Source organism: Labeo rohita, chromosome 25 (assembly GCF_022985175.1).
Source record: "Labeo rohita strain BAU-BD-2019 chromosome 25, IGBB_LRoh.1.0, whole genome shotgun sequence".
In the NCBI taxonomy this organism is placed as follows: domain Eukaryota; kingdom Metazoa; phylum Chordata; class Actinopteri; order Cypriniformes; family Cyprinidae; genus Labeo; species Labeo rohita.
This window is the reverse complement of record NC_066893.1, coordinates 16,116,621-16,131,509: the sequence shown is the minus strand read 5'-3', so window position 1 is coordinate 16,131,509 and position 14,889 is coordinate 16,116,621. Positions and strand designations below refer to the sequence as shown.

General features: G+C 34.8%; 2 protein-coding genes across 11 annotated transcripts in view; both read left to right on the top strand.

The window, feature by feature from the left end:
- The first annotated feature begins 6,771 nt into the window (after positions 1 to 6,771).
- On the top strand, positions 6,772 to 11,285 carry olfml1 (olfactomedin-like 1). Its single transcript, XM_051100059.1, has 3 exons — positions 6,772 to 7,284; positions 7,679 to 7,964; positions 9,584 to 11,285. Exons 1-3 carry the CDS (start codon positions 7,159 to 7,161, stop codon positions 10,357 to 10,359), a joined length of 1,188 nt encoding a protein of 395 aa, XP_050956016.1. The 5' UTR covers positions 6,772 to 7,158; the 3' UTR covers positions 10,360 to 11,285.
- A 1,071-nt stretch (positions 11,286 to 12,356) lies between these two features.
- Positions 12,357 to 14,889, top strand: part of ppfibp2b (PPFIA binding protein 2b) — a 79,064-nt gene continuing 76,531 nt past the window's right edge. For 3 of the 10 annotated variants that reach the window (XM_051100048.1, XM_051100038.1, XM_051100043.1), the window contains exon 1: positions 12,357 to 12,748. The gene's annotated coding sequence lies outside the window, so the exon portion shown is untranslated. The remainder of the gene's footprint in view (positions 12,749 to 14,889) is intronic. The other 7 variants (XM_051100042.1, XM_051100046.1, XM_051100041.1 and 4 more) reach the window with 4 other exon arrangements.

Genomic DNA, 14,889 nt, shown 5'->3' with positions numbered 1-14,889 from the left:
GAAAGGTGAAAACAAAAGTTGTAATTACTATAATTACTCACCCTCATGTTGTTGTAAAACCTTCGTTCCTCTTCAGAACACAAATTAAGATATGTTTGATGAAATCCGAGAGCTGACCCTGAATTCGCAGCAACGCAACTGACACATTCAAGGCCCAGAAAGGTAGTAAGGACATCGTGAAAATAGTCAATGTGACATCAGTGGCTCAACAGTAATTTTATTAAGGTACCTTTCTGGGACTTGAATGTGTCAATTCACGAGTTCACCCTCACATCTAATCTGGTTGAGTAAACAGTAAGCATATTTTGGCGTGCTGTCCTGTGGGAGGGCTCCGAGCCCGGAATATGGCCCGAACCCAGAGAACTCCCCCCATCCCAAGTATAGGATGAGGATAGATTAAGAGTGAGGAGTTGGGATGGAGGGGGGATGCCGAAAAAACAGTCGAATGATGGAGGTAAGTTGGCTGTGTGCTTATATATGACTTGTGATAGCTAGACGAGTTGCACCTGTGCCAAATTAGTTGATTATCTGATCATGCTCCTCCCGAACTTTGTTATCAAACATCATTTGTGTTGCTGTCTATGCAGGGTCAGAAGGTTCTCAAATTTAATTAAAAAAATACTAATTTGTGTTGTGAAGATTATGGGTTTGGAACAACATGAAGGTGAGTACTTAATTACAGAATTTAGATGTTTCCTTTAGGCAGAGATTTTTCAATGATATTTAGAATTTCTATTTCCATGTTTCCATATCTGGTCACCTTAGTGTTGGGTTGCCTCTTAATGTCCAATGTAAAATCTGGGTCCTAACACACACACACAGACAAAAATTATAAAAATGTGTTCAAATAATATATATATATATATATATATATATATATATAAATGCTGATTAATAAGGGTATGGCAGAATTTGCACAAATAGCGTGGGTGTGCATTCTGTTTTTTCCCTCCTGTCAGATTCCTGTAAGGGTGTCTCTATCATATCCATCTTCATAATACGGATCAAGTTTCAGCAAGACCACCAAAGCACTTAGAGTATGGGATAATGCATAATATATCAACATGGGAATGTCACCATATGTCAGGGTGATTCATCTCTCTAAGACATATATTACATTATTTAGCATTTTTGTCATTTTAATGCACTTTTTATTATTTTGTACAATTCTTTCAACTGTCTGTTTATTTCCAACTTTCAACTGTGGTGTCAGACTTTTGGACCCCAATGTATTTTTCCACCATTCGGTATGTGTACACAACACACATGTTAGTACACCACATGAATATTCAAATTCTTGTGTACATTAAGGTGGAATAAATAGACTGTTTGCTTTCCCACTAAGTCCCAAGGTGCAAGACAGAATGTTTCAATGGTGATTAATTTTCTTCAGCGCAAGCTCAGAAGATAGACATTCAGGTCTCTGTTCTCAAAGCATGTTTAATAAACGCTGCCAGGCTAAGCAAGTGTAATCACCAAAACAAAGACTTCAACAACTAGTCAAAGAAAACATCAAACAGAAGACATTAGTGACAAGGTCAGTAAATACAAACAACTCTCATTTCAGACAAAACAAACAGTCAAATGAGCCATAACAATAGTGCATCTATTAGTGCCAGATAACACATACTGAATAAGAGATCAAAGTTATGTTTGTAACATCATGTCCAGCCTCAGACAGGACAATAGTCATGTGTCCTAAATGACTTTAATATGATTTTTAGCATTTCAAATATCAAAGAGATGCTCTGATAACATTCCCAGGAGGTGGCAAGGCAATAAAGGCTGAATAAAACCAGTCCAAGAATAGAGCCTTGAGGGATTCCTAATGTTATAGATGTTCCAGCTAAGCAATAACTCTTCATTGAAGCAGCGAATATCCAGTGTCTGGTTTCTCCTCAAAGTACAGAACTAAGAAGGTAAGACATCATGTAACGTCCAAAGAAAAAACAGACATACACTATTAGGCTCTGTTCACACAGAACTCCTACATCTTATACATTCACAATTAGATGCTTAATTTCATGTGTATCTTTTGATTTGGTAACTAATGTTAAATGTTAGTCATTTCTACACCTATACTGAGACTATCTACCTTATTTTTCCCCTAAGAGTGGGCGCGGACATTTGTGAACTTTATGGGTCTAGCTTCCAGTCTCATCTGCCTCCAGCTACTTTTAGCTGTACAAAACAGCTCGTTTTGCTGCTTGCTATTGCAAATTGGTGTGTCTTTCCACATTATTTTAATGTATTATCTTAATTATGAACACACTGGGTTGTAGCACAAACAGTTTTACCTTTTACTGCACGTTGTTATTGTTCTCGTTAAGAATAAGGTGTATTCAAACAAGTTTCGGAACATTCGGTGGAGTGTTGTGTTCCGTTTCTAAACACTCCTTTTGTCTGTGATTTGTCGAAGAGAGACAGTCCTGCCCATAAAAGCATGCCATTGGTTAATAGTTCAGAATTTTCAAACAGAGCGATGTTCAGTGTTGCCAAGTCCACTGTTCTCCCACGAAATTGCAGCTGGTTGTTTTTCATGTCTGCGGGTTGAAGCGACCCCAATAACATAATGTTTAGCTCTTAGAATGCTCATTTTACCAAAAGAACCCCACCACAAAAATGTGTATTTAACCCCCCAGAACGTGATTTTTACCGGGGGAACCCCCTTGAAACACAATTGGGCTACGTTTGGGCCAGTCCTGGCACCAGGACACACGACCCGGTTGGAATTTATCTGTGAAAGTTTAAATACACTAGTGATCGTCTGCATCGAATGGTTAAAACTGATGAGTTTTGGGGGGTTAGAGTGGGTCAAATTGAATCTAAGGTGACACAAATCAGATCAGAGGGATACTCCTTGGTTGAAATCACATTCGGTTTAGCTTTTAAACGTTTAAAATCAGTCCTTCAGATCTAAGCCCCCCCTTGACACCAGGCCTGGTTTGGGCTAGTTTTGAGTAGCAATTGTACAGGTTTTGTTGTGAAAACCTGGTAACCCTGGGTTTGATACCGTAAAACACTCTTTGGGGAAGTGAAGCTAGACATCAATTACGTACAGCCGAAAAGGTATTTTAATGGAAGAAATGACACTTTATCGATAAATTTCAATATGCTTACTTGCTTTCTTCTTGGTTAACTGAAAATGTTAAAAAAAATAAAGTGAATGTGAATAACACCAGTTTAAAATGTTCACACGTGAGTTTAAAATATTCTAACTGAGCCCCCAGAGTGAGTTTTTTTTAGGCGACCGTTATTTAGAACGTAAAGCCTTATTGTTTCCATGGCGACGCGTCATGTTTGTCACCTGACACAATGCAGCCACAATAGCGCTGTATGACACATGTATCACTTTTATATAGTTTTTCCCTTTTTATTATTAATATTCACAAACGTGCCGACTGTATTATGAAATATCTGATATTCCGATTCTGAAATATGTGCAAGTAAATGTATTTGGAGGTTTAAACACTTTTATAATGAGCGTGTTGGTTGATCTATGCAGAGTGATGGGCGCCGCCATGTTAGTTCGCGCTGAATCCGAGCTGTAGGATTTACAAAACGCAAATTCATTCTCTCCTCCCGAAAAACATTAAAGTAAGTCTCTGGTGAGCTTGGAGAAGAGCAGAGTAAACTTTATTGTTACCTACACAATGTGTATATGATATCAATAAAACATGTCATCAGATAACATTTGTAAGGACCATTATTGCCGCTGCCATAGACATTGGCGTGTATTTTGCTAAATATAAAGGCATCGTTTTACTAGGATGTATGTGTATGTAGATGTCTGGAACCTAAAATAAGCATTATATGGCTGAAAACACGGAATAGTTGCGATAATATGACAAGCGCTCAGCGCGTCGGATCTGGCTCAGCACCAGCCAAAGCGCCAAAGCAGATTTGAATTCAGCAGTTGATCACGTGACGCGCTGAACGTTCGAATCACACCGGTGTGATCGTACGCGTGAAAGGGTTATTTAAAAAAACCTTTACATGGAGTCAAAACAATCCAAAAGAATTGAAGTACACTCTTAAAAATAAAGGTGCTTTAAAAGGTTCTTCACAGCGATGCCATAGAAGAACCCTTTTTGGTTCCACATAGAACCATTCAGTCAAAGGTTCTTTAAAGAACCATCTCTTTCTTACCTTTTTATAATCTGAAGAACCTTCTTTCAACACAAAGAACCTTTTGTGTAACAGAAAGGTTCTTCAGATGTTAAAGGTTCATTATGGAACCATTTAGACAAAAAAGGTTCTTCTATGGAATCGTGAAGCACCTTTATTTTTAAGAGTGTATTGCAAAAGAATTTAAGTATTGCAAACGAAAATGACAGTATTGAGAAAAAATAAGTGTTTTTTGCAAACAAAAATAAAGAATTCCAAAAGAAAATGAAGTATTGTGAGAAAAATGTTTTGCCAACAAAATTAAAGAACTGCAAAATATAAATGAAACATAGAAGCAATGATTTTGCAACACACTTTCCATGGCCATAGCTGCTAATTTATTTGCGATGCTGCTTTTATTTTGTGTTTCAGTCAAGTCTGGGCTTGCAAAACTGTTTTTTCCCTTTGTGCTTCACATTTCTGCCTGTCTCACTTTCTGCCATTTTTTTTTAAACCAATACATGTAGTTTATGCAACATTGGAACTAAGCCAAGTTCTCAAAACTTTGGCCAACGTTCAGGAATAAAATTTCAAAAGTTAATGAAAATGTTATCAAACTATTCTTCAAACATTATTTTTCTTTTGTTAACTGGGACTATAGCATGCACCCCTATATCTACAGTCTTTTTATATCTCCTCAGTCTTTTCTACTTGACACAAAGGATGCAAATCTATCAGGAATCATAAATTAGTGCTTTGAAGTTTACTGACAAAGTCATGAAAGTGTTGTTGCATGTGTAGTTCTAAACAGCTAGGAGCCGGTAGGGATAAAACTCTAAAAAAAGATGAGAGGGAATTATGGAAGTGTGTCAGAGGGTTGGCTCAGTTGTGGAGACTGTATGGGGACCAGGCATGCCCTCATTTGATGGTAGAAGGAATGTTTGGGTCTGTCAGTAGTGTGTTGTCTGATATTTCCGAACAGATTTACCTACCACACTCATTAATTTGTGTACAAAAGTTCAACTGTAGAGATAAACACATTAATTTCTAGTCGTTTTAGGGGTGTGTTGTTTTATACTGTAGTCTTTTGTGTAAATAACCACAGCCATTACCATTAGATGCAACTCTCCAGAGCAGAGATGGTTATAAGCTTAAAAAAATAACATCAGACATACGCATTAGCAAGCTTTTATGGGCTTGAGATAGGGACATGAAGTCACTGATGATGAGATGTTGTTAAACTCATTCAGTATTGGAAGAGACACAATGTTCCACTAATGGAAGCTTTGCTGAGGGGGTTTGTCTCGCTTTGCTTGGTTAGAGTTTGGTCACCAGCCACTTAGATATGGTTATTAATAGAAGTAGTGTTAGGACAAGGTGTGTTGAAGTAGTGTTAAAATGAGTTTAATAATGATTTTTTTGGAAACACAAAACTAGGGCTTTTTATTTATATAGCTTTTTTGTTGTTGATTTTCTCTTCATGTATTCGCAGTGTGCTTTAGTAAATCAAGTCCTAGAATTTGCAGAGTTGTGATCGAATTAGGCCACGAAAGTTTCCACATCAAATGTTTCTACATCATTTGAGCCTGTCGCTTTCCCTTTGCTATGTTTTCTTTGATAAAAAGCTCAGTCCTCTCGTGACAATCAAACCTCATTCTTAACAACTGCCCGAGCTTCATTTCCATTTAATTTGAAATTAAATAATAATACAATAAATAAAATGTAACCACAGCAAATTAACAAAGCATATATTTAAAGATCTAATGCTGTAGATAATGCACAAGTCTTGTTTTGGTATTTTCTGTTTAGGATGAGACAAAATTTTGAATGATGCCATTATATAACAGCCTGAATAATTGACTAGCATAATTTGGGCCAGTCAAAAGCATATAAACGTCTAAAGGGAATTATCCAAGGGAAAATGCTGAATTTCAGATAATCACTGATAAACCAGAGATGTTGGGAAATGGATATGTCTAATCTGTGTAAACACAGTCTCATTGTCTTTGCAAACAAAATCAACAAGGGACACATGTGAATCCTGAATCCTGTTCCCAGGATTCAATGTTGTTTACAATGTTGTTTTTGTATTAAGGCGCCATCTTATGGACAAACAGAATTGCCACATTACAATTTCTCTGGGAGGTTCAAGGGTTTGAAAAGAAACTAGCAATTAATGCTAAATAGTTTTTTTGTTCCTGGTGAAAAAACCAGCATATACCGATAGGTAGGTTTAGATGCTGGTTTAAGCTGGTCCTTTGCTGGTTTAAGCTGGTCCTTTGCTGGTTCTGGTCCTTGACCAGCAACATCAAAAAAACAGCAAAAACCAGCAAAGGACCAGCTTAAACCAGCATCAAAACATACCTACCAGCATATGCTGTTTTTTTCACCAGGGGTCTTACTAATGAAAATGGAATGAGTTTATTGCTTTGTTTCTAGGACCAATTCAAATCAAATAATAAATTAATAAATTCAAAATATGGTTCAAAATATATCGTTGAATTTACAACTCAGTATTTGAAGACAAAACACAAAGCTCTTGAGCGTTGAGATGAGACTTCTTCCAGGAACAAAGTCATTTTTCCCCCACATCACTTATTTGGCAGGAAAATGTCTGCTTGGGTGCCAAAATTGTAGTTATTTTGGACAGCCAGACTGCCTGAAGCTCCTGAAAGTGTCCTGATGTGTTTCACGTTCTCAGATTTCCAACTTTGAACTTTTAAAAGGCTAATGGACAAACTGAAGGGGAGAGAGGTATGGTGTATATTATACTGTAAATATGCAGTAATTTGAATCGTATGATATGCAGAGTTGATTTATCGAGTGAAAGCGTGTCAGGACATCTGGAGTTTATTACGACTAAAAACACAGCTTGTGAAGACCTGCCTTTTCAGCATCTTTCATCCAATACAGTTCCAGAATTTGAATAACAAACAACCAGTTGCTTCTTGAACTCCACCTGGCTCCATTTTTACCAGACTGACATTAGATAAGAAGGGAGTTCTCTCGGTTTTATTATATAAGGCTACCTAAACGAGACAGTAATCAAAGATGAAAATATACACCATGCTTTTGTCTTTGGTAACTGTATTTCTTTTGCTTGGAACGGGACAAGCTCAAAGGACAACTCCTGATTTTATTATGGAATATTTTCAGAGACAACTTCAGCAGCTGGAGGTAGGACATTTTTTTAAAGACAGCTGATTTTGTTGCCAAATACATTTGTTCTTTTACATGCTTTAACATAAACCAATTTTAATCTGTAGCTTACTATGAGCTAAATTTTTAGATATAACTCTTTCTAAACTACTCTTTTTAGTACATTTAGTTTCATAACACTATTATTCAGCTGCCATAAGTTGATAATTTTAAATGTTACTCCAACACTAACAAGGATGTTGATCTTGGCCAAATTAGGGGGTCCAGGTTCTCCATGTTTTGTATTCAGATTAAACAGTTTCTAGCAAGCATGTCATACATTGCAACATTTAAAATATAGTAGATGTTTTACCAGTGAATGTTCATTTTTGTTTTAATGTGTAATCAGTCACAAATGTTTTTATATGAAAAGGGACGACTGATCAAATGCGAGCAAGACTTCCAGCACTTCAGTCGAAGGATGTATGACATGTCCAAGGAGATACACGGTGAAACGAGCAAGATCAATGTGCTGAAATCAGAGGTCAAAGGTCAGCTTGACACCTTTGCTATGCGTTTGGACCGAGTGGAGAGAGATGTGGAATACCTGCATGAAAAAATCCCTGACACCGTTGAGGTTGACATTGAGGACTCGCTGATCGAGCACCAGGTGAAAGAAGCCAAACTAAAAAAGACATCTGTGATCCCTAAGGGCAAAGGTAAATAAGATGTTTAGGGATCTATCATTTTGAATTACAGCTTTCCTGCAGCTTTAATTTTCAGGTCATTTTTTGGTGTTGGCGCTTGAATATGTGCATTACATTAAGGAGATTTAATATCCTGAGGTATAAAACTGTATAAATAATTTGAGTGCATTTGAAATGTTTAATTTTGTAGTGTCTACAAAAAAATGTGCAGCAATATTTACATCTTATACTATTTTGTCTAAACAAATTAATACACTAAAAACCAAAATCGGATATTTTAAATGCTACAATTTAGGCTTCACAGCAATATAATGTACAGTAAGAAAAGTGCATATTCATTTTAAGATTCGCTAAAGATTAATGTCGATAAATACAGTGTTAAACTGTAATAAAATAATATTATAATTATAATATTGTTTTTATAATTAAATTATATTAAAATATAATTTATTATATATTTATAAATTATTATATAATTTATAAGTAACATTTGGCATCACAAAATGCTTTGCCATCACAGAAATAAATAAAATTAATTCGTAAATTATTAGTGTTATTAAAACAAATAACTTTAAATGAGTGTTACATGATGGCAAAGGTAATCTTAAATGTAAAAAAATTGAATGCAAAATTAAATTATTAAATTATAAATTATTATCATTATTAATCCAATGCAAACACTAATAAATTGTAGTAATCGCTAATATTACTTCATAATTGATATGATACCAATCTATTGTGCATCTCTGTAAGAATGACATAAAGCATGCAAATGTATATTTTTTTAAATGTCTACAAGAAAGTATGTACCAATATTTAAATCTTGACTTAAATGCTAAATAAAAACTCAAATACTAAATACATTAATACACTAAAACCAAAACTGGATATTTTAAATGCTACAAGTGAATGTAGGCATCACAACATTATAACTTACAGTATGAAAAATGCATAATCATTTTGGGATTTGCTAAAGATTAACAGTGTTAAATACTTTAATTTAGTCTATAAACAATTGAATTATAACATTATTTTAATTAATAATTATAATATTAACATTATAATTATTAAAATTAAATTATTATCAATTATAATTTATTATATATATATTTATAAATTATAATATAATAAATTATAAGTAACGTGTACCATCACAAAAAGCTTTGCCATCACAGCGATAAATCAAATTAATTCTTAAATTATTAGTGTTATTGGTGTTTTGTACATGTACACTATGAATGTACAATATGAAAAATGCATATTCCTTTTGAGATTTGTAATAGATTAAGTGTTAAATACAGTATTGAATTATAATAAATTATTATAATTAATAATAATATTAAATGTATAATTATTATAATTAAAATATTATAATTTATTATATATTTCTAACTTATTTATATAATAAATTATACATTTAATTTACCATCACAAAAAGCTTTGCCATCACAGGAATAAATTAAATTAATTAATTATTAAATTATTAGTGTTTTTACAAAAAATAATTTTAAATGAGCGTTACATGATGGCAAAGGTAATCTGAATGTAAAAACGTTGCATGCAAAATTAAATTAAAATTATCTCTAATATCGCCTCATAATTAATACATTTTTTTACCTTGATTCTTCCAGACTGCAGTTCAGAAGTTGTGGGTATCAAGTCTCTCAAAATTGTCAAGAAAGCAGGTGACACCAATGGATCCTGGATGAAGGATCCGACAAAGGGTTCTGCTAAGATTTACTTCTTTAGTGGCACTCGAAACAGTACAGTATTAGCATACGCCTCCCTAAAGACCTTCACCGAACCAAACTCCACCAAAAAAACAGAAGTTATCCATCTTCCTTTTCCCTGGCATGGAACCGGCCACGTGGTCTACAATGGCTTTGTGTACTACCACAACGCAGACACCAACAATGAGATCCTGAAGGTCCACCTGAGCAACCGTACGGTAGCCGATCGGGTGCTGCTTCCTGGAGCTGGTCGGATGCCGGCATATTCCCTCAATCCTCAAACCCAGCTGGATCTGGCCGTAGATGAAATGGGACTCTGGTCCATTCATGCCGACCCAGACTTTGGCGGCAACTTGGTGATCACCAAGCTGGACCACAGCAGTCTGGCAGTGGAGCACACATGGGATACCAACTGCAATAGTCGTGATGCAGAAGCAGCTTTCATAGTCTGTGGTACCTTATATGTGGTCTACAACTCACACTATGGTGGAAGGTCCAGCATCCAATGCTTGTTTGATATCCATGATACCATCTACACCGAAAGCATCCCTGTGCTTTTCTTCCCAAAGCGTTACACCACCCACTCTGCTTTGCGCTTCCACCCAAAGGATAAGCAACTGTATGCATGGGATGATGGATATCAGACCATCTATAAGTTAGAAATCAAGAAGATATAGGATAGGTCAATTCTACATTGTAGTTACAATAAGGTCCTTCTAACCAGTAGTGCTTTATTCTTCTTCCCAATAGCATGTAATCTGCTTTAAGCACTTTGTCGTGCACTTTGTAGTTGTGCCAGACTGTCATTTCCTGATAAACAAAGGACTGTTTGAACTCCTCGGTTCAGTCAGAGAACCACAAGTATAATATCTGCACTCTTTCATGATTTGAGACAGTGAAAAATGTTTACTCTATAATGAAACAGCTAAAACCAGCCTAAGCTGGTTGGCTGGTCTTAGCTGGTTTAAGCAGGAAGTAGTTGGTTTTAGCTGGTCTTACAGCCTGACCAGATAAGACCAACCTGACCAGCTAAGGAAGTGTCCAAAACCCCTCTAAAACCAGCTTGCTTATGAAAATAAATTATGCTTTTATTATAGTAAAAGTGTAGAAACCATGTTTTTTTTTTTTTTGGCGTATTAATTACCATTTGTAGAACCACAGTTTTATTATAGTAAAAGTGTAGTAACCATATATTTTTTTTTTTTTTTTTTTTTTTTTTGGTGTATTGATTACCATTTGTTTTATTACAAATACCATGGTTAAACTATGGTTAGAATACCAAAACCATAGTTAATTTGTAGTTACCATGGTTTAAGTATAGTAACCATGGTTTTTTAGTTTTATTTGTAGTAAAACCATGCTTAATTTTTGTAACGGTGACCAGCTATAAGACCGGGCTGGATGACCATTATATACCATTATATGAACTGAATATCTGCAATGCATGTCTCTTAAAGAAAAATATATTTTATACAAAACATGTTTGCCTTGTATTTCTGAGGTGGAAGGGGATCACGGCTTGAAATGTTGAAATTATAATGTGCACCATACAAAGCACAATAAGTGTAATTAATTTTCTGACATGTTTTGGAAATAAATAATCAGTGATAATTCATGATTTAGTCGTGATTTAATAATATGTGACCCTGGACCATAAACCAGTCATAATAGCACAGGTATATCTGTAGCAATAGCCAATGCACTGTATGGCTCAAAATTATAAATTTTTCTTTAATGCCAGAAATCTGGATATTAGTAAAGATCATGTTCCAAGAAGATATTTTGTAAATGTCCTACTGCAAATATATCAAAACTTAATTTTTGATTAGTAATATGCATTGCTAAAAACTTCATTTGCACAACTTTAAAGGCGATTTTCTTAATATTTTAATTTTTTTAATCAGTGGAAAGCTTAGCTTTCAGATGATGTATAGATCTCAATTTCAAAACATTAAGACTGGTTTGTGGCCCAGGGTCACACATATTAAAATACTCCTAGGTTTATTTCCACGATAATATGTGACCCTGGACCACAAAAACAGTCTTAAGTTGCTGGGGTATATTTGTAGCAATAGCCAAAAATACATTGTATGGGTCAAAACTTTTGATTTTTCTTTTATGGCAAAAATCATAAGGAAATTAAGTAAAGATCATGTTCCATGAAGATATTTAGTAAAATTCCTACTGTAAATATATGAAAACTTAATTTTTGATTAGTAATATACATTGTTAAGAACTTCATTTGGACAACCTTAAAGTCAATTTTCTCAGTATTTTGATTTTTTTGCACCCTTAGACTCCAGGTTTTCAAACAGTTGTATCTTGACCAAATATTGTCCTATCCTAACAAACCATACATCAGTGGAAAGCTTATTTATTCAGCTTTCAGATGATGCATAAATCTCAATTTTGAAAAATTGACCCTTATGACTGGTTTTGTGATCCAGGGTCACATATGCTTTTGTTCTCTTCAAATTTTGTTATGGACTTCCTAGCGTGTACCTGCGCGGCTAAACGGCCCTGTTGTTTTGCGCATGCGCACTTGTACATCCTTTCTGTATTTATGAACTTGAACGGCTTGCACAGAAGATGGCGCTGCTATTCTCCACAGGTTTCCAGAACCACCTGAACAGGCGGTCACTAGTTGTAACGGAGCATATTTGAAGACAAAGGCGACACTGCAACACAACGTATTCAAATATGTACTTTATAACCTTATTGTATCGTTTATTAGTAACAAAACACGTGAGGAAACTAAAGAAGAAAGTCTGTTTTACCGCTCTTGTGCTTCTTAAAATATTACCCCCTCACTACCGGTGCTAAATTAAAAGAGTTCCACTATACTTTCAACGCATTGTAATGAGTGTTTAGTTTATTTGCACATAATATGGAAATCGTTTCGCGATAAGACCCGCCTCCTACAGCACATGACAGGTGATTGGTCAGAGGAAATGTACCTCGTATGGCTTTATTATATGGAGCAGCGCAGTTCGATGATAACACAGGAGCGGGACGACAACTCACAACAGGAGGATTTAAAATCAGTCGGGATTTCAAATACTACAGGTGAGTTGAATTTTAAAAAAAACATCCTGTAAGTATTGCTTTTTTGGTAAAGAACAACTTTTTATTCATTTTAAGCAGTACTGAGTAGTCTTTCCCATGTGTAGTATCATACAAAATATCAAGAAAGTTTAGGTGCAGTAAAAAATGTATTTAAAATCAAGTTAATTTATAACTACTGGCATTGTAATATATATATATATATATATATATATATATATATATATTGGAGTACTTGTGTGTATAATATAGAATCAGAATTTTGCCTAGTATGAATAAAAATTGCATTATAATGTATATGTCAAAAAAGTTAAATATTAATAATATAGAAGTATATATAGTATGTATATATAAACATAATAATGAAAAAAAATGTATATATAGATATATAGATACACTTTAACGTTATAGCTAATGCAAAAATATATAATATAGTGGCATAAATATCCACTGCTATTTATTTACATTATTTGCACACCACTATGCTGTACTATGATAACCAAAGAGGAATAATCACTGACCAGAAACTTAAACTCAGCTGTGATCGCTCTGTCAAATCCTGAAGGATCTTGGTACAGTAGATAACTGGGTCATACAGTGTAGGATGAACTCCATATCTCAGATGAGCCATTATCTGAATGCATATTCTTATAGTATTCTGCTATTTGTTTTGCAGTGAAGCCTATTACAGTTCTTGTCTCTGCCTGTTACTATTGTATGTGTTTGTTTTACTGCCAGTTTTTATTATAGTATATAAAGCCCCTTCCTTCAGTCCTGACCCCAGTGGGCTCAGTGAGCAGCCACACTATGTGCTGCAATGGAGATTTCACTTGGTAATGACTGTGGGGTTCAACAAAGCTGTCTGTGAAGATCATGTGCTTAGGAAAATAGGATAAAGGCTTTTTTCTTTGTCCACTTCCCCTGGCTTGTGAAAACAGCATGCAATTGTATTGCTCTTTGATGACACCATCGCAGAATGATTGCCAAATTAAAGCATTTAGAAATTGAGTTTAATATCTTATGGATGAATTTTAGATGTTGCAATGTGTAGCTGTTTATGGTTAAAAATATGCAGGCCTTTACAGTCTTCATAACCTTTGACTTCATTCTCCATTTCTCTGATCTTCACTTTTTGAGATTTTGAGGAAGATCAGTGAATATCACTTACAGATTAGCAGTTCTTAGTATCTTAGCAGTTTGATCATTTTCTGTCAGAGTGAATTAAAAACAAGAGGTTGATTTTTGGTTGTTTTTTTGTTTATTATTAGTGGTGGCAGGAGTAGTAGTGTATGAGAACAGGTGAAGGAGAGCATTCGTATGGTTGTTGTGAACATACACAGAGCCCTCAGGCCCTTCTACTGTGTGATTACCATGAACTTATTTTCATAGAGCTGCACATACATGTCCTGATTGACCAGTTTTACCACAACCGTTTTGTTCCCAGAATAATCATTGGAAATTTGTACCTGTTTTCTCACTGAGATCAACACCGCTGACAGGGAACGTTCTGGCAAGGTTCTCTTGAAGTTATGAACAACTGTTCTTACAGTAATGTCAAAAGAATGTTTAATAATGTTCTTGGAAACGTTAGAACAAAAACATTATTTATACATTGTTCATAGAACATGATTTTTTTTTAAAATACTTGTTTCAGAATGTTTAAAATAACATTCTATGATGTTTAAAATGGAACGTTCCTTTATAATGGAATGTTCACAAACGTTTAAATCATTTTTAAAAAAACTGGACATTTTAAACGTTCATAGAACATTCAGAAACAATGTTTTCATAACTTTCGCAAAATGTTCTTCTAACGTATTTTTGTCAGCTAGGAAGTAGTTAAAAGTTCACCCAAAAATTAAAAAGTCATTATTTTCTCACCTTCATGTCGTTTCAAACCTGTTCGACGTTCTTTCTTCTGCAAAAGAAGTAGAATATTTATTGTCCACACAATGAAAGTCAAGGAAGACCAAATCAACTCCGGACCCGAAAGGCTTTCATTGTATGGACAAAAATATACTGAGATATTTCTCAAAACCTTTTTTTTATGTTGGATGAAAGAAAGAAAATCATACAGGTTGGGAACGACTTAAATAATGACAAAATTTTCATTTTTGATTGAACTGTCCTACACACTGCAAAGC